Source organism: Leopardus geoffroyi, chromosome A1 (genome assembly GCF_018350155.1).
Source record: "Leopardus geoffroyi isolate Oge1 chromosome A1, O.geoffroyi_Oge1_pat1.0, whole genome shotgun sequence".
Lineage (NCBI taxonomy): Eukaryota > Metazoa > Chordata > Mammalia > Carnivora > Felidae > Leopardus > Leopardus geoffroyi.
Window position 1 is genome coordinate 199,988,891 of NC_059326.1, and position 21,823 is coordinate 200,010,713.

General features: G+C 38.4%; 1 protein-coding gene across 1 annotated transcript in view; it reads right to left on the bottom strand.

Moving 5' to 3' along the window:
• Positions 1–21,823, bottom strand: part of ITGA2 (integrin subunit alpha 2) — a 110,678-nt gene that overhangs the window by 61,426 nt on the left and 27,429 nt on the right. The window contains exons 2-4 of the mRNA XM_045438253.1: positions 21,277–21,394; positions 6,521–6,630; positions 1,085–1,176 (exon numbers count right to left, since the gene is read on the bottom strand). Of these exons, the coding sequence (XP_045294209.1) occupies positions 1,085–1,176; positions 6,521–6,630; positions 21,277–21,394 (320 nt within the window). The remainder of the gene's footprint in view (positions 1–1,084; positions 1,177–6,520; positions 6,631–21,276; positions 21,395–21,823) is intronic.

Consider the following 21,823-nt stretch of genomic DNA (forward strand, 5'->3'; position numbering starts at 1 on the left):
TGGAATATCATGAACGATGAAGATTCATTGCACTATTTATTTATGCTTTGAATTACACATATTATAAGTAATATCTGAGTTATTGAGTGGTACCAATGTTTGAATACTAATATCTATTAGTAAAAGGAGAATGACATTGTTCAAAATTAATTATATTCTTAGAATAGTTAAGTTATACATCTAGGCTTTTGAGTTAGCATGTCGATGGTATAGACATAACTAATGTAAAGTTAAATTAAGTTTTCTATGGCTATTTTAACAGGGCAATAAATATAACTAGGATCATCTATATGCTGGTGGAAATGTCTAGTAAGATTGGGTTTTTATTTGCCTCAAAAACTTTTTTTTTGGCATGTGATGGTTTTCATTTTTTATATAGTCAAATTAATCTTTTCAACAATTTCCTATATTATTTCTTCTGTTAGTTCCAAGCTTATAAATTTTCTAAAATTTTCATTTTCTTCCAGTTTTTTATATTAACTCTAATCCACTTGAAAGTATATTTGGATATACAAGTTATTAACCAATTAGTTGTCCCCAAACCACTTGTTAAAGAAGGTATTTCTATTTCACTGACTTGTAATGTTTTCTCACAGCATTCTAGAAACTCAATGAGAATAAACACTAACATGAAATAAGATGAGGGACCAAGACATGACTTAAATGATATCAGATTTGCCAAAGGGTTATAGCAAATGGTTAAAGACAGAAATACTCTTCAGCCTGGAAATGCACTCTCTGAATTAGCAGTACCTATCTTAAAATTCCTATGGGAAGAAGAAACAGGACCTGGAATTATGTTGTTATCAACAAATGCTAAGCACACTTTCCAAGGGCAAAGGATTGGTGTTCTTTTTGCTGCTTTCTTCTAAGACATTCTATGGCAATGGTTTTACTGGGTATCTTAATAAGCCTATATACCAATAGATAGGTATGTCACGTTGGATATCCACATGGTATGATTTATCCCAAAGCAAACTCTAATAATTAAATGTCAAGATTTGATTTGATAGGTAGGATGGCGAGAAGACACTAACTTCACACTTTCTTGAGACAGATGAGAATTTGAAAGGTAAATACTCACGAGAAATCCTCCGGTTCCTACGTTCCTTGTGAGTGTCAAGCCAAGGCTCATGTTGGTTTTCATTTCGGTAACATTGGGAATACTTGTGGCTGCTTTCAGAGAAAAAGATTTTAAAAAGTGAATAAATCGTTGCCATTTATTTAAAGTTGTTAAAAAAAACACACACTCATGTTTATATGTAGCATTGAGTTTAGTGTCATATATCCAGGTACTCACGTTATATATTCACATGTAGAGAAATGAAGGACCTTCAGTGATCTGGCAGCTCATACATTTAAATGTGTGAGGCTACCGAATGTAAGATATTGGGGGTGGTATCTGAAAGGGCATGACTTATAGGCATTTAAGTTTAAAATTTTTAAAAACAAAGTGCTGGCCAAACAAAACACATCTGAGGACACTATTTGGTCTCCGATTTGCCAACCCCCACTCTTTTCAAGGTCACAATGGCTCCATGTAATGCTTTATTCTGGATCAGAGAAAAATATCCCTAAAGTGTTATTTAAAAACAGCATATACATACAGAGAAAGACAGATACCATATGTTTTCACTCTTATGTGGATCCTGAGAAACTTAACAGGAACCCATGGGGGAGGGGAAGGAAAAAAAGAGGTTAGAGTGGAAGAGAGCCAAAGCATACGAGACTCTTAAAAACTGAGAACAAACTGAGGGCTGATGGGGGGTGGGAGGGAGGGGAGGATGGGTGATGGGTATTGAAGAGGGCATCTTTTGGGATGAGCACTGGGTGTTGTATGGAAACCAATTTGACCATAAATTTCATATATTAAAAAAAATAATAAAATAAAAAAATAAAAATGGCATATAGTGGAATCTGGCCCAAAGCAGTAGTGAGTGAATTTTAAAAGGAAATTCTGAAAGGATGCTCAAATCACTCATCATCAGGGAAATACAAATCAAAACCACAATGAGGTACCACTTCCCGCCTGTCAGAATGGCTAAAATTAACAACACAGGAAACAACAGATGTTGACGAGGATGCGGAGAAAGGCGAACCCATTTGTATGTTGGTTGTGGTGTAGTCACTCTGGAAAGGAGTATGGAAGTTCCTCAAAAAATTAAAAATACTGGGCACCTGAGCGGCTCAGTCAGTTAAGTGTCTGACTTTGCTCAGGTCATGATCTCACGGTTTGTGAGTTTAAGTCCCATATCCAGCTCTATGCTCTCAGCACAGAGCCCGCTTTGGAACCTCTGTCTCCCTCTCTTTCTGCCTCTCTCCCACTCATTCTCTCTCAAAAATAAGTAAACATTAAAAAAATTAAAAATAGACCTACCCTATGACTACGATTGCCCTACTAGGTATTTATCTAAAGGATACTAAAATGCTGATTCGAAGGGGCACATGCACCCCGATGTTTACAGCAGTACTACCAACAGTCGCCAAATTATGGAAAGAGCCCAAATGTCCAACAACGGATGAATGGGTAAAGAAGATGTAGTATACATATGTGTGTGTGTGTGTGTGTGTGTAAATATATATATATATATACATACATGTATGTATATATATATTGGAATATTACTTGGTGATCAAAAAGAATGAAATTTTGCCATTTGCAACAGGTGGATAGAACTGGAATATATTATAAGTGAAATAAGTCAGTCAGAGAAAGGCAAATACCATATGATTTCATTCATATGTGGAATTTAAATAAAATTAACATAGAGGAAGGGAAGGAAAAGTAAGTTAAAAACACAGAGGGAGGCAAACCATAAGAGACTCTTAAATACAGAGAACAAACTGGGGGTTGTTGGAGGAGTGTTGGGTGGGGGAATGGGCTAAATGGGTGATGGGCATTAAGGAAGGCATTTGTTGGGATGAGCACTGGATGTTGTATTTAAGTGATGAATTACTCAATTCTACTCCTGAAACCATTAATACACTATATATTAACTAACTTGGATTTAGAAAAAAGATTTTAATGTTTATTTAGTTTTGAGAGAGAGAGAGAGAGAGAGAGAGAGAGAGAGAGAGAGACAGAGTGTGAGCAGGGGAGGGGCACAGAGAGAGAAAGAAACACAGAATCTAAAGCAGGCTCCAGGTTCTGAGCTGTCAGCCAGAGACCGATATGGGGCTCGAACTCACGAACTGCAAGATCATGACCTGGGCTGAAGTCAGACACTCAACTGACTGAGCTACCCGGGTGCCCCCACTAACTTGGATTTAAATAAGATAAATAAGAAAAATAAGAAAATAGAAGAAAATGATGAGACTAGCCATGTAAAATAATAATCCCCAACTTCCTCTCTCCCACTCAACTAGGGCATCATCCACTGACTGTATCCATTCTTGAGCTGTGGAACATTGCAATTCTCCTCAACAGTATTATTTAAAGATTAAATAATGTTTAAATTTGTTGGCTAACCTCTGCCTAGCCAACATTGACTTTAACTTACCCTCCTTGACCCAGGGCCATTATTGTATTAGCTTTACCTAAAGGTCATTCTTGGAAGTCCTCTTTGTTGTCTCTTTCCTTTGTGTCTTCAAGAAAGGAGCAATCTTTCTAAGACTAATTTTCCCATGGACCAGTGATGTTAATTCCAACCAGTTAATTCTACTCTTGATAAATAGTTACTCCCTTTCATCACCTCGTTCTACTCTCCCTACAAATAGGATTATTTGTTTTTATCAGGAAAATCTTCATTTAACCCTCCTTCTCCATCCGTTTTCCCAACTCTCCTTCACTACTCAAATTCTGTAAATAAAGGGCTACTTTTACTTGTAGAACTTGTTCATGCCTCATATGCTCTTAAATTCTTTGTGATCCATTTCTCCCCTCAACACTATTAGATTCATAGTCACGGCAAGAAATTTGCAAAATGTGATCTGCTGGAGTGCAGAAAGAACATAACAGAACTGCTATGTGTATGTTTTTATTCTTTTAAATTTATTTTTTGATTCATTAATTATTTTTCTAGTTTCAGGAGTAGAATTTAGTGTTTCATCACTTGCATATAATACCCAGTGCTTATTCTTTTTGTTTCAAGTTTTTATTCAAATTCTAGTTAGTTAACATGTAGGGTAATATTGGTTTTAGGAGTAAAACTTAGTGATTCATCACTTACATATAACACCTAGCGCTCATCCCAACAAGTGCCCTCCTTACTACCCATCACCCATTTAGACATCCCTCACCCACCTCCCTCTATCAAACCTTAGTTTGTCTCTACAGTTAAGACTCTGTTTCCTGGTTTGTTTCCTCTGTTTCCCCCCACCTATTCCTCTATGTTCATCTGTTTTGTTTTTTAAATTCCACATATGAGTAAAATCATATGGTATTTGTCTTTCTCTGACTGACTTATTTATCTTAGCATAATACACTCTAGCTCCTTCCACGTCATTGCAAATGGCAAGATATCATTCTCTCTCTTTTTTTTTTTTTTTCGTTTTTATTTATTTTTGGGACAGAGAGAGACAGAGCATGAACGGGGGAGGGACAGAGAGAGAGGCAGACACAGAATCAGAAACAGGCTCCAGGCTCCGAGCCATCAGCCCAGAGCCTGACGCGGGGCTGGAACTCACGGACCGCGAGATCGTGACCTGGCTGAAGTCGGACGCTTAACCGACTGCGCCACCCAGGCGCCCCCTAAGATATCATTCTCTTTGATGGCTGAGTTACAATAGTAATTGTAATTGTATATATACTACATCTTCATATCCATTCATCAGTGATGAACATTTGGGCTCTTTCCATAACTTGGCTATTGTTGATAATGCTGCTATAAACATCAGGGTGCATATGCCCCTTTGAATCAGTATTTTTGTATCCTTTGGATAAATACCTAGTGGTACAATTTCTGGTCATAGGATAGTTCTATTTGTAACTTTTTGAGAAACCTCCATACAGTTTTCCAGAATGGTTGCACTAGCTTGCATTCCCACCAATGGTGTAAGAGGATTCCCCTTTCTCTGCATCCTTGCCAACATCTGTTGTTTCCTATATTATTAATTTTAGCCATTCTGACAGGTATGAGGTGGTATCTCATTGCAGTCCTTATTCTTTTAAATGTATTTTTATTTAGGAAGATAATAAGTCAGTGCATGCATATAATTTTTAAAAAATAAAAAGTATAGGAGGGCCTGTGTGGCTCAGTCAGTTAGGCATCCAACTCTTGGCTTCAGCTCAGGTCATGATCTCACAGTTCATGGGTTTGAGCTCTGCATCGGGCTCCCTGCTGACAGTACAGAGACTGCCTGGGATTCTCTCTCCTCTCTCCCTGCCCCTCCCGAGCTCTCTCGCTGTCTCTCTAAATAAATAAACTTAAAAAAATATATATATACATATATATATGAGATGAGTATTCAAATGTTAGAGGTGATATGGTACACTGGGGGTGATATAATAAAATGTTTGAACTATATAATAAAACCTTTGAGCATTCACTCCTAATGTGTACATTTTTATTATTTTTAGAAATAGTATGTAAATGTATGTTTGTAATATGTATTATATAGGTCTTATATAGATGAATGTTCAAAATGTTTGAAGAGCACTGATCTAGTTCACCCATTATCTCCTTAAATAAGTTAATGATCTGTACTCAGTCTTCATACCCTTCAACTTTGGTAGCATTTGACACCACTCAAGTTCCTTCCACCTCACGTTGATTAAACTCCTATCTTATGCCAGAAATGATGCTAGAAATTAGGTATACAAAGTTGTATAAGAAACATGCCCTTGATTCTAAGTCCCAATCACTATTTTTGAATCTCTACTTTCCCTTGATTCCCTAACATAGATTTCCTAATCTATTTTAGTTCTTCAGAACTCTAAAACTCGTCAGTGCTGGGTTTTTTTGGCATGATTGAATTGAGTAATTTTTTCGATGCACCAGGAAATATTGCATGGAAATATGACTTAGTTAGCTTTTTAGTCTTGCACCTTTAATAACTTTATGCATTAATAGAAAGCCTCTGAGATATGGGTAATTAAAACAGCAATTCCAAACACAAAGGATCCAAAATGATGACTTTTTTTTTCTTTTAGAATGCAATTACTTAGTCAAGACCAGAAACAGAGTATTTCTCCTTATTTCTAAATGCAACCCTGGTACTGACAGGTGTATACTTAATAATTTGTTTTGAGGAGGGAGAGAGGTATGGATAAACTTAGATTTCTGTAAGGAATCAGCAAAACAATCTTAAACATTAATGGAAAGTGGTCCACAGTCTAGGGCTAGATGGTCCACGAGGCACACATTTCCCATGCATCTTGTTAAATCAGGTCTTCAATCTGTATTGAAAGACTGGATGCAATTGGACCTCATATGACTAAAGATACAAAGGTAAAAAAAAAAAGCTGTCTCTATTTCTTTAAGACAGAATTATGATTGATTTTGTTATTGTTTTTTAGTTAGGTTTATAACAAATGAGATCTTGTTATTTGTAAAAGATCATATTTCTAATTACCACTTACTTTGCAGATTCAGTTTTTCACATGTAGCAGTGGACAGATCAACAGGACATTTATACACATCTCCCATTCGGTTCTCAGGAAAACCACTCCAAGGTGAACCAACCAGTAACCTAGAAAGAGGAATTTTTTTTCATTAAATACAAAATGTTAGCTATAGTTTCTTAAAGATTAAAGCTGACCACTAAACAATGAAAAAACCCACATTTAATTTCAATTTTTAATAAGAAAATAGTAATTCATATTTGTTCAGCTATAACCAGTTCTTTTTCCTTTCCTCTTAGCTGGTCCAAATTCTTAAATGATTTTAATATTTTTTAAATGATTTTAAATTTTTATTTTTTTTTATTTTAGAGAGAGAGAGTGTGAGTAGGGGAGAAGGGCAGAGATGGGGAGAGAGAGAGAGAGAGAGAGAGAGAGAGAATCTTAAGCAGGCTCCATGCTAAGCCCTGAGCACAGGGCTCAACCCCATGACCCTGGGATCATGACCTGAGCTGAAACCAAGAGCTGAATGCTCAACTGACTGAGCCACCCAGATACCCCTGCTGATCCTGATTCTTGATGAATATGGGAAATACATTAGAGAAATATAATGCAGGCCACAAATGTGATCTGCATGTGTAATTTTAAATTTTCTACTAGCTACATTAATACAATAAAAAGCAAAGGTGAATTAACTTAAATAATATATTTTCTCTAACTTGATATACAATCATTATAAAAATCATTAATGAGATATTTGACATTCTTTTTTCCATACTAAGTCTTTGAATTCAGTGTTCAGATGTTAATTTACATAGGGAGCAAATGAATTATCTAAGTGGTTTTACTGTTTATTGTCTATATAAGGGGATCCTTAGCAAAAACACAGAGCAAATATACTATGGAGCTCTCCTTCCATGTAACACATCAGTAGCCAGAATGCAGGAAGCAGAGTTTAGAGACTGGTGCTCACATCCTTCTTTGGTTAGTTTTATTTCCTACAGAGCTTCTCCAACTAGAGACTATTTCCCTGTGGAACCATTCATCTAACATTTCTGGTCACAGAAGAATGGACAGAAAGAGTCCATGCAAACAGTCTGATCTTTAGAATCTGTAGTAGGTTTATTACTCAGCAGCATCCAGTTACTAAGGAAGCACATTTGATTCAATGTTTTTTCCTTGTCAAAGTTGGGAAAGATGAGACGAAACTTAAATTCTTTCATGAGGCTTCTGCATAAATGTTTTAGCATTATTGATTAAATAACATGTGCCTCACACTAAGTGCCACAATGAGTACAGAAAGATGAAGGTGTGCTTCTATCTACTAAATCCAGTAAAGCTGTTTAAAATACATGCCAAGGAAAACAATAACAGTACAAATGAACAGAAGTATAGAAATAGGCTTCCCTCTGGAACAAACGTTAAAATGGTCAGAGGATACAAAAATGAATACCAGAGGATGAAGGTGTCAGTCATTATTCTCAGCAGAGGGAAGAGTATGAACACAGAGGAAAGAGGGAAATACAGATTATTTTGAAAGACAGTTAATGATTCACATAGCTAGTGAGAGCCAAATGTAACTGATTCTGAAGCCCAAGCTCTTAACCCTTCGGTTATTCTCCTTCCTCTTAGCTACAAGAAGGCCTGGCATAGGGCCCAGATTGGGAAAGCTATCTGAACAAATGGGTTGGGTTCCAGAATAATCAAGGAATAGAAACTGGAAATGATGGTCAAGCCATACCTACTGTGATGGGGGTGTGGCTGTGTGGCGTATAAGGAGGCTGTGGACAGGAAGGACACCAGCCAAGGTCATCTGGTAAGCACACATCCACACTGTAGGCCCAGGCTGTACTGTTCATAATATAGGTAAGGGCAGAGTATGTTCAAATAGTACTAAATGTGGTAATTCGGGTGACTTGTACTGTGCACATTTTCCATCCATCCTCACCAGCCCAAGAGAAACGCACTGCAGAATAAAAGTTAAGTGTTTCTCATCTAACATTTAACCATCCTGTTCTTCAGAGCCTTTGGCAGTAAAGCACCATCAGCCACCTTTTTCTCAATGAGAAAAGCTCGAAAGGCTACTTGCTTTCTCATTGCCTAAGTGTTCCCCGGATACTCTCCCCTTCACTTCCTCCAGCCTCATCAAAGAATTCAGGATTTGATACTCTCACACTCAGGAAGGGTTATGACATCTCCACTACTGTTGTGAGGGCCGTGGTCTCCTACATTAATCAGATGGGAGGAAGAGAGAGGAAGAAGTGTCTGTACAATTGTGTGCCTCTTAACAAAAAGGATGTGAAGGTACTTGAAATTCTCTCAAAGAATACATAGGTCCCTGGCAGTATTATGCCATGTTAAACTCTTAACACAAAACAATAGAAAACAGTGGAAAAACAGATCATTCCGGTGACCGGTAAAGAACAAGGGTATCCTTATCATATATGACTCATTTTTTAAATATGGTGAACCACATTAGTAAGACGCTGACAGGTCATGCTAGCGACTGCAGAGAATGTTTCATAGAGCATTGCTAACTCCTTGTTGGCAACATTTCCAGTAGACTCTCCTCCTTGCTTTCACCCGGAGGCCTCAGTGAAATTCTGATTCCTGACAATTCATCCTCATAAGGAAAGGCTATGACATCACTAGTGGCTGCTCCAAAGGAATTGTGACATTCTTATATTAATCAGACAGGAAGATAAGGAGGCTGGTACATTTATTTATAAAATCTTATGTAATCAGCTGTAACAGGAAGAAACATGCCAGGAGAGAATGTTACAAATGTGAAGAATAGGATAGGTTAGTGAGTAAATCCTGCTGAAGTATGGCAAAGCTTCTTTGAAGTAATGGACTTAACTTAATCACAACCAGACAAAAGAGCTGCATGAACAGTCGTGTGTGCTGATTCTGAAAACAAAACAAAATCCCAAGACATAAACTCTTTTCTCCTGCAGTGAAACTGGGAATTCTTCCAAGATGACTTAAAATAACACTTACTGTTCAATTATCTTGTGGGGAAATAGTGATTATGTAGAGTTCCAAAACATAGCCAATTTGCCCACCTCCAGTGGAATTCAAAATACTTTGTTTAGTTAGTAAACAGTATTTATGGTGGTGTAGGTAGTTTTAAACCCACAATCCAGGGGCTGTTATAAATATCTTCCTTTGGTCCATGAGTCTATAAACTCTCCAAGTGTTCCTTTAATACTGGCGATTTTTCTAGAGATTATTGACAGAGGTGTACTTAAAATAGTAGGGCAAAACAAGTTGTATTTGATGCTACAGATGTTTATTGCGATCCTGCGAGGCTGAAATTTTGCACCACACCAGGGGGGTACCATTTCCATATAAATAGTGTGCCCTGGCCTTGTTACATATGCATCCTGTGAGGTTGCACATGGTGGCCAGACCTACTGTGTGCCAGACTCGATTCTAGGCACTAGGGATACATCAGTGCATAAGTCAGTCAAAAATTACTGGTCTTGTGGAACTTACATTCTAGTGGGAAAAGATAGGCAACTTTAATAAGTAAATAAAACATATCATGATGGTGATCAGTGCTCTGTGGGAAAAATGAGCAGGAGAGTTAGGAGTACCGGAGGATTCTCACACAGAGTCATGACACTGAGGCTTTTCTTTCCAGGAAGCAACTTTATTCGAGCCGGCACTGCTCAGTTGGGTTGGTACCAGAAGAACTGCACCCCGAATGCCACGTGGTGTAGTTTTTTATACATTTTCTATTTCTTTGTCTCCATATATGGTAACACACAAACAGTCTGATTAAGTGGTCTCACGTCACAAAGTTGTGAGGGATGTTGTCACGTACACATATAGACAGGCTGCCTTGAGGTTTTTTTGTTTTTTGTTTTCTCCTTGGGGAGGGGACCCTCCCACACGGGTGGGGGTGGAAGGTGTTGTAATCTTTATTAGAATGGTCAGGGAGGCCTCACTGAGAAAGTGTCATTTAAGCAAAGACTTGAAGGAGGTAAAGAAGCAAGCCATAAAATTCTGGAGGAAAAATAATCCAGGCTGTGGGAACAGCAAATGCAAAGGCCCTGTGGCTGGACTGCAGTGATAAGGAGGAATGTGGGAGGAGACGTAGTCAGATGGGTCACAGGACCAGATCCCAGAAGACTGAAATTGTATGAAATTGTAAGAACTTGGCTTTGCCTCTGAGTGACATGAGAAAGCCACTGGAGAGTTTTCAGCACAGTAGTGATATGATCTGACATATTTTGGAAGGGTTTTGAAGGCTGCTCTGTTGAGAATGATTGCCCTGGGGTAAAGGTGAAGCAAGTGAAGCATTTTGGAAGCAAATGAAAAATTCAGGCGAGAGGAGATGAGGGGCTCCCACAGGGCTCATGAGAAGCGATCTTATTTTAGATGTATTTTGAAGGTAGGGCCAGTAGGATTTCTTGAGGTTAGTTTTTAAACACACACACACACACACACACACACACACACACACACACACACACACACTTTCACCCCTCCCCCCCCCCCCCACACACACACTCACCCCACACACAAATAATCAAGGATGATTCTGGGTTTCTCTGCTAAGAAACTAAAAGGAACCAATTAGTCATGATTAGATAAGGGGGCTACTATCAGTAGAGCAAGATTTTGAGATAAGGTGAGCTTAAGAGTTCAGTATGAGGTATTTTAAGTTTGAGATGTCTATCAGACATCCAAGGGGGATATTTACTTAGGATTAGAAGCCTATTGTATACAATATATTAATGTAAGAAATTTCAAAGTCTATGAATACACAGTATATAAACATAAATATTATTCCTTACGTGGTTTAGTTTTAAGCCACTGACAACACAAGGGGTCTGGTGAGTTCTATATAGCTAGTTGCTTCCTGCTTGTAATGCAAAAGGAGTTTTATGATGGAAAGGGGAAGACTTCAAATCTCTAGGAAGGAGGAAGACAGGTAAAGAGAGTTCATTTTTAGCTCCTGGCTGGGAAATGCTGTTGTTATAAATTTAATAGTTAAACCCTTTGGCATGTGTTAAAAGGAAATTTTAGTTTCTAAACTTTATTATGCTACTTCAGACTCTGTTGGCTGCCAGATTGCTTCCTTAAATAGTGGGATGGCTAAACCCTCAAGGTCTCTCAGTTCCCTAAGGTGAAGTCCACCAACCTCATTATTGCTAAAACATCTTAAGCCTATTCTGTTTCATAAGAAGCCTAGAAATTAGCTTTTGCACTGGAAACAAATGAGTCAATAAAAGCTGATTCTGTTACATTGACTCATCCAACATGAGGTTTTCCTAAAGTTAAAATCAAAAGCTGATATTTTCAATTTAAAGCCTTGTGATGACATAAATTCCACATTCTTGGAAGGAAAGGAATGGTCTTAAGACCACCATATTTTTATAAATCAAAGCCCATGAGATAGTACCTTTCAAACAAGGTTCTTTGGCAGATGGTTGTTTTATGAATGAGAAAATTTGGAAAAGCAACATTTATGAACTGCTTTACAGTTTATAAAGTACGTTTTATGTACATTGTCTCCTTTGATGCTTGTAAATTCCCAGAGAAGTCAAGTGTTACAACTATTCCTGTTTTCCTATGAAAAACCAAGTCTCAGTGTCTACTTGGCAACAAAGTCTAGAGCTGCACCTGTGTGCTTTCATTCCAAACCCGATTCTTCCTATCATAGTAAGTTCTGTTTAGAAGTCTCCCAGAGAAGAGATACTCATTGTCTGCCCATCCTATTGGCTATAAACAAATTAACAAACAGTTCCAACCTGTGCCACTTAGTATTCCCTAAATCCCTTGTCAGATGGAGCTAGACTGATGGAAAAGTTTCAGACAACTGGCCACCAGGAAGGTGTGCATGTGTAAGCCCCATTCACCTTTGTAAATGAACTTTGTTCCAGGAACAGACATTCAGGCATTAACATAGAGGAAAGCTTTAAATTATAAGCCAAGCTAGTGAGGCGTGGAGAATTTTCCCAGATCACTGCAGGTCTCCAGATATTTGAGAGCAGCAGATCCAACCCCTGTGCAAGTCACAAAAGATGGGTGTGTATGTGTGTTTGTTTGTAGGTATATGCACAAATTTGTGTCCAGAGTGGGGGAAGGGAGAAGCAAGTCAGAGCAGGGATATTTAAAATGGCTTTTCTACTATAGATTTTTATTTATAAGTAACACCAACTATGGAAAAAGTCTAGCCATAAAGATTATTTTTTTTTATTTTTTTTAACGTTTTTTATTTATTTTTGAGACAGAGAGAGACAGAGCATGAACGGCGGAGGGACAGAGAGAGAGGGAGACACAGAATTGGAGGCAGGCTCCAGGCTCTGAGCCATCAGCCCAGAGCCCGACGCGGGGCTTGAACTCACGGACCGCGAGATCATGACCTGAGCTGAAGTCGGACGCTTAACCGACTGAGCCACCCAGGCGCCCCAATAAAGATTATTTTAAAATGGAAAAGAAATGAACAATTATGGTGTAACAAATATATGTGGATCAACACCAGGGTGGCCCATGGGTTTCTAAAAGGTACTTGGTTCCCGATTTATTCTGCCCCTAGAGAAGGTCCTTGTTGACAAGAGATATGCCATTTTGCACATCCATATTAGTCGTGTTGAGTGATGGCTTAATTATATGGCAATACCATAATTATTTATAAAAATATTGACAATAAATTTTTAAACTTAAAAGTGTAAGACTATTACAGTCAGACTTCTTATGCCTTTCCAGAAACAAAAATTAGAGTAAGTCACAAGTTAGTGAAAATAACATGGAATGGAAGAACAAAAAGGAATATATATGTCATGGGTTTAAACTAAAAGCAAACCCTGTGAATAAACAAAGTAAGCATGTTAAATGGCCCTGCCAGGCTAACCTAATGGCAGGAGAATTTTATCTTTGGAAAAAGACATAAAGGATGATATTGGCTAATATTTAAAGGCCACAATGAAAGACAAAGACATGATTATTTTGGAAAAGGGATCAGAATAGCATTCTTGGCCAAGAAGAAGAAGAAATGGACTGAAGCTAATCCAATATGCATGGAAGTTAATTGATGACAGATGAGAAATGGTTGAGAAACAGGCAGTGGAGAGAGGTAGGGAAAAACTTGTTACTAAAAATCCTGATTTTCTTCCTATGTATTTTTACACAGTGCTGAGGAGAGTAACTCACATATGCATAGTGGTTTAGTTTTTGTTTTTGTTTTGTGTTTTACAGTGGACATAATTTATTTTTTTAAACAGTGGACATAGTTTGTTTATGTTTTTTAAGGTTTTGTTTTATTTTTTAAAGTTTATTTATTTATTTTGAGAAAGAGAGACAGTGCGAGCGGGGGGGAGGCAGAGAGAGAGGGAGACAGAGAATCCCAAGCAGGCTCTGCACTGTCAGCATGGAGCCAGATGTGGGGCTTGAACTCACAGAACCATGAGATCATGATCTGTGCCGAAACCAAGAGTCAGACGCTTAGCCAACTGAGACACTCAGGAGCCCCGAGGTTTTATTTTGATTCCAGTTAGTTAACATACAATGTAATATTAGTTTTAGGTGTACAATATAGTGATTCAACATTTCCATACAACACCTGGTGCTCATTGCAAAAAGTGCACTCCTTCATCACTCTATTTAACCACATCCTCCACCCACCTCCCCTCTGATAACCATCAGTTTGTTCTCTATAGTTAAGACTAGTTTTCTCTCTCTCTTTCCCCCTTTGTTTAGTTTCTTAAATTCCTCAATGGGTAAAATCTTATGGTATTTGCCTTTCTCTGAGTTATTTCACTTAGCACTGCACTCCATCCATGTTGTTATAAATGGCAAGGTTTCATTCTTTCTATGACTGAATACTATTCCATTGTGTTTACATACCACATCTTCTTTACACATTCATCAATAGATGGACACTTGGGCTGCTTCTATATCATGACTATTGTAAATAATGCTGCAATAAACATAGGGTGCACACATCCCTTTGAATTTGTGTTTTTGTATTATTTGGGTAAATATTCAAAGTAGTGTGATTGCTGGATCATAGGGTAGTTGTATTTTTAACTTTTTGAGGAATCTCTATACTGTTTTCCACAATGGCTGCACCAGTTTTCATTCCCACCAATGGTGCAAGAGAGTTCCCCTTTCTCCACATCTTTGCCAACATCTGTTGTTTCTTGTGTTGTTGATTTTAGCTATTCTGACAGGTTTGAGGTAGTATCTCATTGTAGTTTTGATTTGCATTTCCCTGATGGTAAGTGACAATGAACATCTTCTCATGTGTATGTTGCCATCTGTATGTCTTTGGGGGAATTGTCTGTTCATGTCTTATGTACATTTTTTAGTTGACTTGTTTTTTGGGTGTTGAGTTTTATAAATTCTTTATATATTTTGCAAACAAACCCTTTATGGAATATGTTATTTGCAAATATCTTTCCCCATTCCATAGGTTACCTTTTAGTTTTTTTTTTTATTGTTTCCTTCACTATGCAGAAGCTTTTTATTTTGATAAATCCCAATAGTTTATTTTTGATTTTGTTTCTCTGGCCTCAGGAGACATATCTATAAAGATGTTACTACGGCTGATGTCAAGAAGTTACTGTGTGTGTTCTCTTCACACATTCTTATGGCTTCAGGTCTTGAATTTAGGTCTTTAATCCACTTTGAATTTATTTTTGTGTATGGGGTAAGAAAGTTTCTTTCTTTTGCATGCTGCTGTCCAGTTTTCCAAACACCATTTATTGAAGAGACTATCTTTTTCCTGCTTTATTGAAGATTAATTGACCATATAGTTGTGGGTTTATTTCTGGGCTTTCTTTTCTGTTCCATTGATCTACGTGTCTATTTTTATGCCAGTACCATACTGTTTTGATTACTACAGCTTTGTAATATAACTTAAAGTCTGGAATTATGATGCCTCCAGTTTTGCTTTTCTTTTTTAAGATTGTTTTGGCTATTTGAGGTCTTTGTGGTTCCATACAAATTTTAGGATTTTTTGTTCTGTGAAAAATGCTATTGGTATTCTGATAGGTATTGCATTAAATGTGTAGATTGCTTTGGGAAGTATAGACATTTTAACAATATTCTTCCAATCCATGAGAATGGAATGCCACACCATTTCATTGTCATTTTCAACTTATTTTATCATTGCTTTATAACTTTCAGAGTATAGGTCTTTTACCTCTTTGGTTGGTTTATTCCTACAGTGGTTTATTTTTTGAAGTACTTCACTTTTTTTTTAAACTAACATACAGGTTTTATTTCACCAGTGAAGTGCTTTACTTTTATTCTCTCACGAGATGCTCAAAACATTCTGGTTTGGTAGGGATGGCCCTCTCTTTGTGCTCCAGAGAGGGCATGTGACTTTTTCAAAGTCAGCCAGCTAGTGGTGGGGAAGCTGAGGGTAAAACCCTTGCGCTCTGGCTCCTGACTTATATGGAAAAGCCCTGTGCATGAGAGAATGAAAAGATAGGCGGTAACTGTCATCTCTATTCAGGCAACACATTTTGTAACAGAAATTTTAATTCAAAGTACTAAATGAAGTTCATCTTACTTTATAAAGTTTATTTGACAATTGTAATTAAATAATTTTTTATAAATGCTGATTACCTCCTGCCACTCTCCTCCTTACATACTTACAAAAATATGTATGCTTGGAACATCTTATCTCTGCTTTGCATTACTACCATATGCACATTACTTCTTAGCTCTGTAGTCTCAGGCAAACTACCTAGCCTTTCTAAGCCCCAGTCCCCTCATTTGTAAATGGAGTAATAATTTTACAAATCTCTCAGAGCGACTGTATTATGTGTCTGGCAAAGAAAGAGTACTCAGTACTTTTCAATACTGTAAATACCAGTAAATACTAAGTACTGTTATTACCAACATACATACAGCATCATCTTTGATATCTGTTATAGAATTGAATGTTTCTTATTACTTATCTGAAATCCTCTTCCATATGTCTTACAGACAAGTATTATCCATGTACTTATAACACACATAGAGCTTTATTAATATTTTTCTTAATTATAATGTTAGAACTATAATATAAGTTCATACATAAATGGAGTTTTTTATTGGCCATGGCACATGTTCATTATGTTTCTCTTCTTAAGGAACAAGCACGTACTAGTCCTTGCTGACACAAGAGAATACATCTCTCCCACTGGAAATACCCCCTTGTTCCCAGACAGTTCTCGTTACACAAATGGCTGTAGGGTTCTAAGATTTTTGAGTCATAAAATGAGCTCAGACTGTTCATGCGACAGGCCTTCAGATTAGACAAACAGAGACAGTGCATATCACCACAAGCTTCCAGGAAATGATTTTAAACATATTTCAATCCTTTGTGTAATTGCTTCTGATAAAAACTGCATCATCCACATTTAAACATCCTGTGTGTATGATGAGGGCCTCAATGTGCCACTGAAGGGACAGAAGACCACAGCTTTACTTCCAGACACAGGGGTGCTCCCTTGCTCTGCTTGGGAGGTAATCTTGCTTGTCAAACGATCCAGCCTTTTTGAGGCTGTTCAAAAAGCTCTAGAATTTTCAAAGCCACATGACCACTATTTCTAGAGAAAAAGCCACAGTGTAGTAAAAGTATAATAAATAAAACTAGAAAAGCATCAAGACCATTTTGTTAAGATCTTGTACATCCCAATGTAAAATATGCCTATAAATTCCTAGGAACATGAGCCATGTGGAAGCTGAGGTTGTATTTGAAAAACAAGGAGTGTGATTTAAGAAAACTCAGACTAGAGCCTTATGTGAGTTGTCAGAAGGAAGGAAAGGGCTGAGAGACAGAGATGGGGCTCAACAATACAAATTGTAAAGAAAGTCAAGGAAAGAGGAGGAGAAACTACCCAAACAGCAGCTTCAGAACAAGCAGTAAGAGAGTAAAGAAAATAAAGGGATGTATGTGTGTATGTGTGTGTGTTTTGTGTGTGTGTGTGTTATATAAGTCTAGGAGAAAAAGACTCCCAGTTATTAAAGGAATTCACAGTAATCCCACTTTCTGTGCCCAAAGTTAACTTGACTAGTATCAGGAGGCAAGTTAATATTTAAACAGTCCTTTCCACATCTGCTACTTCCATAATGTCTGTGCAGTTGTCATAAATTAGGAGTGGAGAAGGGCACTGTGCCAATCGTCAAAACAAATAGGCAATTCTGGATTCCAAGTTTCGTATTATTTTCCTTGAGCCTGAGTGCTGTGAGGGCGCTTGTCCTAACCATGGGCCACTCGGGCACTAGAGTGGGAAACACCACCACATGGATCCTGTGACAGCCCTGCCCCCTGTGACAGGCTGATGAGAGAGAGGCCAGGAGCAAACCTTGCCCTCAAGTGTCTCAGGCTTCGGGAGGAGAAAACGAGCTCTTAATAGTAAGTTAACACTATCAGTGGCACTGAAAGAACACCAACATTATTAACCATACGGGGTTGGCCCTTAGTACGTCTCTGGCATTACTCATGGCTGCCCACTCTGCATATCAGTCTTTCTCCATGGCTCTACTCCACACTCCTTAAAGGTAATTCTGATGTTCTCTACTTGGCACTTCACGCGGTGTCCAGCCTGTGGTGGATTAGCAGATCATGTCCACTCCTTGGCCTCTTCTGCTTCTCTGCTTCAACAAGGCCAGAACAGTGGAAGGACAGACTGGCATGCCAGGCCAGTTTTTGTTCTCTTTCCTTCCAGCTTTGCACTGCAACGGGGTTTAGCTTCTCAGGTAATACAGGCACTCTCCCTTCTTTTCTTTTTGTGCACTGGGATACGCTCTTACCAGCTGGTTTCAGACAGGCTTGAGGGAAGTAAGGTCTTGATAAACCTACCGTTACTTATTCCCAAAAAGCTCTACACTGGAGTTAAAAGCACCAGCTGAGCCAATAATAGAGTGGTGCCTTGTTTCCCAATAGCCATTGTCCTGTGTTTATATATATCTCAGGAATGTCATGAGAAGGCCATGGTAGGATTTAGGAATGTTTAGTGTCTTTGGTCTGGACATAACCCTATCAGCACCAGAATCTCATCATAAGTTGCTAATACACTTGTCTTTTAACAATGTTTTGTATGCTCAGAGAGAATTGTGGAGGGAGAAAGGGGGTATAGCTGCTTCTCACTTTCCCAGGACTCTGCCTGCTAGATTCCTGTCAACATTTTTTCCCTGTTGGTCTTGTTCAGCTTCCAACCTGTAGTGGGCCAGTGGTTGAGTTACCTTCCAATCCTTCATAAGCTTATTGTCTCTAATAGCATCTACTGCTGATAGTGTCTCTTTCTCTCAGATTTGTCTTGTCCCAGAAAAACTTTCACTTAAAAAGAACAACCTCAAGCTTGATGGCGACTGTCCTCAGCAAGGTCATACTTATGAAGCAGAACATCAGAGTCCCCCCGAAGGTCTCGTTCAGTTCAGACCTAAGTCAAATTACTATGGTTCACTTTGTAGAGTACCTAAAGTGAATAATTTGGAAATGGGACTTTCATTCAGTCATTCAGCAAACAATTATTGATCCCCTACTTGGTGCCAAATAGCACTCTGGGTTCTGGACACGCCATTGAACAAAAACAATGTGCCTATACTCAGAGACAGGGCAGAAGAAAGACAATGGGAGTATAAACATGTAAAGGTGATTTCAGATAGCAATAACTACTATACAGAAAAGAAATCTGCATGGAAGGTGGGAGAGTGGCTGGGAGGTGAGCTGAAGTGCTCATGTATGTAGTCGTGCTCTGAAAGGTCTCTATAAAGAGGAGACATTTGAGCGGGGACTGAAAAATGAGAACCCACCAGCCAAGTGAAGATCTTGGGAAGACTGATCCTTCCAGGAAAAAAGCATGGGCAGAAGCTTTGAAGCAGTGATGAGCTTAGTGTGTTCAAGGGACAGACAAAGGACAGAATTCATAGGGCTTAAGGGTGAGGGGGTAAAACGTGAGACAGGACAGGCAGACCGAGACCAGGTCAAGGAAGATCCTTTAAGAAATTTTAATGTCATCTGATTGCAATAGGAAGCCACAGAGGGTTTTAATCTTGGCAGTGACATTATTTGAATCATGTACTTGACAGTTCACAAGGCTTCCCCGAGGGGTGAGAAGGGAAGCAGCAGGTGGGCTGAGAAGCAGTTGCCGCAGTACCCACAAGGGCTCATGTTGGCTTTGAGAAAGGACTGCAGGGATGATGGGGGAAACCCATGGTCTGTTATCACATGTATTTTGGTTGTGGCATCAGTAGGACTGGTTAATGGATGAGATATGGGGTGGTGACAGAAAGGGAGGAGTCAGGATTTTTGGTCTCATCAGCTGGTGCAGACAATCAGATATTTGTTTATGTTTGATATGTTAAGTCTGGTATGTCTACTAGGCATTAATGTAGTGATTGTTTGTTATGTGTGTCCGCAGCTCAGGGAAGAATCGGGGCTAGATATGTAAAATTGCGGGTCATCAGCAAATTCATCTGCCAGATTCCAAGGTCATACTATACCAACTATAACATCTGTCTAGCCTTTAACCACAGTATATGGTTATCAAAGCATAATAAGATAACTGTTAGAGGGGCGCCTGGGTGGCGCAGTCGGTTAAGCGTCCGACTTCAGCCAGGTCACGATCTCGCGGTCCGGGAGTTCGAGCCCCGCGTCGGGCTCTGGGCTGATGGCTCAGAGCCTGGAGCCTGTTTCCGATTCTGTGTCTCCCTCTCTCTCTGCCCCTCCCCCGTTCATGCTCTGTCTCTCTCTATCCCAAAAATAAATAAACGTTGAAAAAAAAAATTTTAAAAAAAAGATAACTGTTAGAGATGCACTCTCATATCCCAAATGATAATAATTGCTACTCTTTGGGTTTTCAACCAGACCATTATTATCCTTTGGGATGACGGAAAAACTACAACATACGTTGCTTTCCAAGTCTCCTCATATTAGTTAATGCTTTTGTCCTGACTATTCATCTCCTCCCCTTAAGACCCCCTTAAGACTCATGATTCACTTCCTCCAAGATGTCTTTTGAGACAGTACCCTCTCGAGTGATAATTTCATTTTGTTTCCCTATCAGACAAATAGGCATGCTCCAAAACGTGAATAATTTGGATTCTAAATGTTTCTTAGAATTCAATTTTTTGAGCATCGAACTTAAGCTCACACAGAAAAAAGATTATTAATTATAGCTCTTATTTGATAAGCCAAAAATAGCCATTCAGTCTTTGAAAAGAACTCTAAAGGATCCAGATTGGAAGATCCGGGGTAAGTCTGAAGCCTTCTGCGGCAACAGGAAGATAAGGTTCTAAAGGCAGGACTCTTGTGACCAGTGGACATCAAGACTGGCAAGGGAGGAGCTAAAGTTCTTCTACCTAAAGACAACTTTCAGAATCGTCTAATTTCCCCTGCATTGATTTTCATTATTTTAAAGGGAAACTTAAACCAGCAATGGGGGGGCATATATTTCCATATCCTTGAAGGTAGTTGATATAAATGTAACCATGGTTTAAATGTAACCATTACACAGCATTAAAAATTGGGAGCACTTTTAGGCAAAAATGAACAATGCAAATGCACTAGAGAAAGGGAACTGCTATTATGAATTTACTATGGAATAGTTAGGGAAAGTTTTCTATCTAGGTTTTTAAAAAGTACCATTACACCATCTCATTAATTATCAATCTGAAAGTTATCAACTCTCAAGGAAAGATCCTTCATTTAAGGATATTTGAAGATATCCATTCATAATATATTCATGTACCAATTTGAACAAGCAGTTGGAGCCAAACATTAAATTTATTTAGTATTTGTATTGAAACCATAGAGAGAATATTCTTACCAGTTGCCTTTTGGATTTATAAACTGCTGCACAGCATAGCCAAACTGCTCACTTGAAGGACCGGAAAATATCTTTGCTTCTAGGAGACCAACATTGTATGCCATACAATTTAAAATGCCTATTAAGAAAAATGAAAACATAGTCCATATTTACAATTTGTGAATATAGTTTTGTAATACAATTCTCAAAGACCACTTAAAAAAACTTGTTTTATGTAATAATTGTTTTCCTTATTAGTGTTTACCACTATTAGTGTTTACCAGTACTTATTTGGGGTTCTGATACCATGCTAAAAAAATTTTAATGTTTTATTTATTTTTGAGAGACAGAGAAAGAGACAGAGCACGATCAGGGAGGGGCAGAGAGAGTGGGAGAGCCAGAATCCAAAGCAGGCTCCAGGCTGTCAGCACAGAGCCTGCCGGGGGTCTCAAACTCATGAACTGTGAGATCATGACCTGAGCTGAAGTTGGATGCTTAACTGACTGAGCCACCCAGGTGCCACCCATGCTAAATACTTTATATACATGATTAAGTACCCCATTTATCC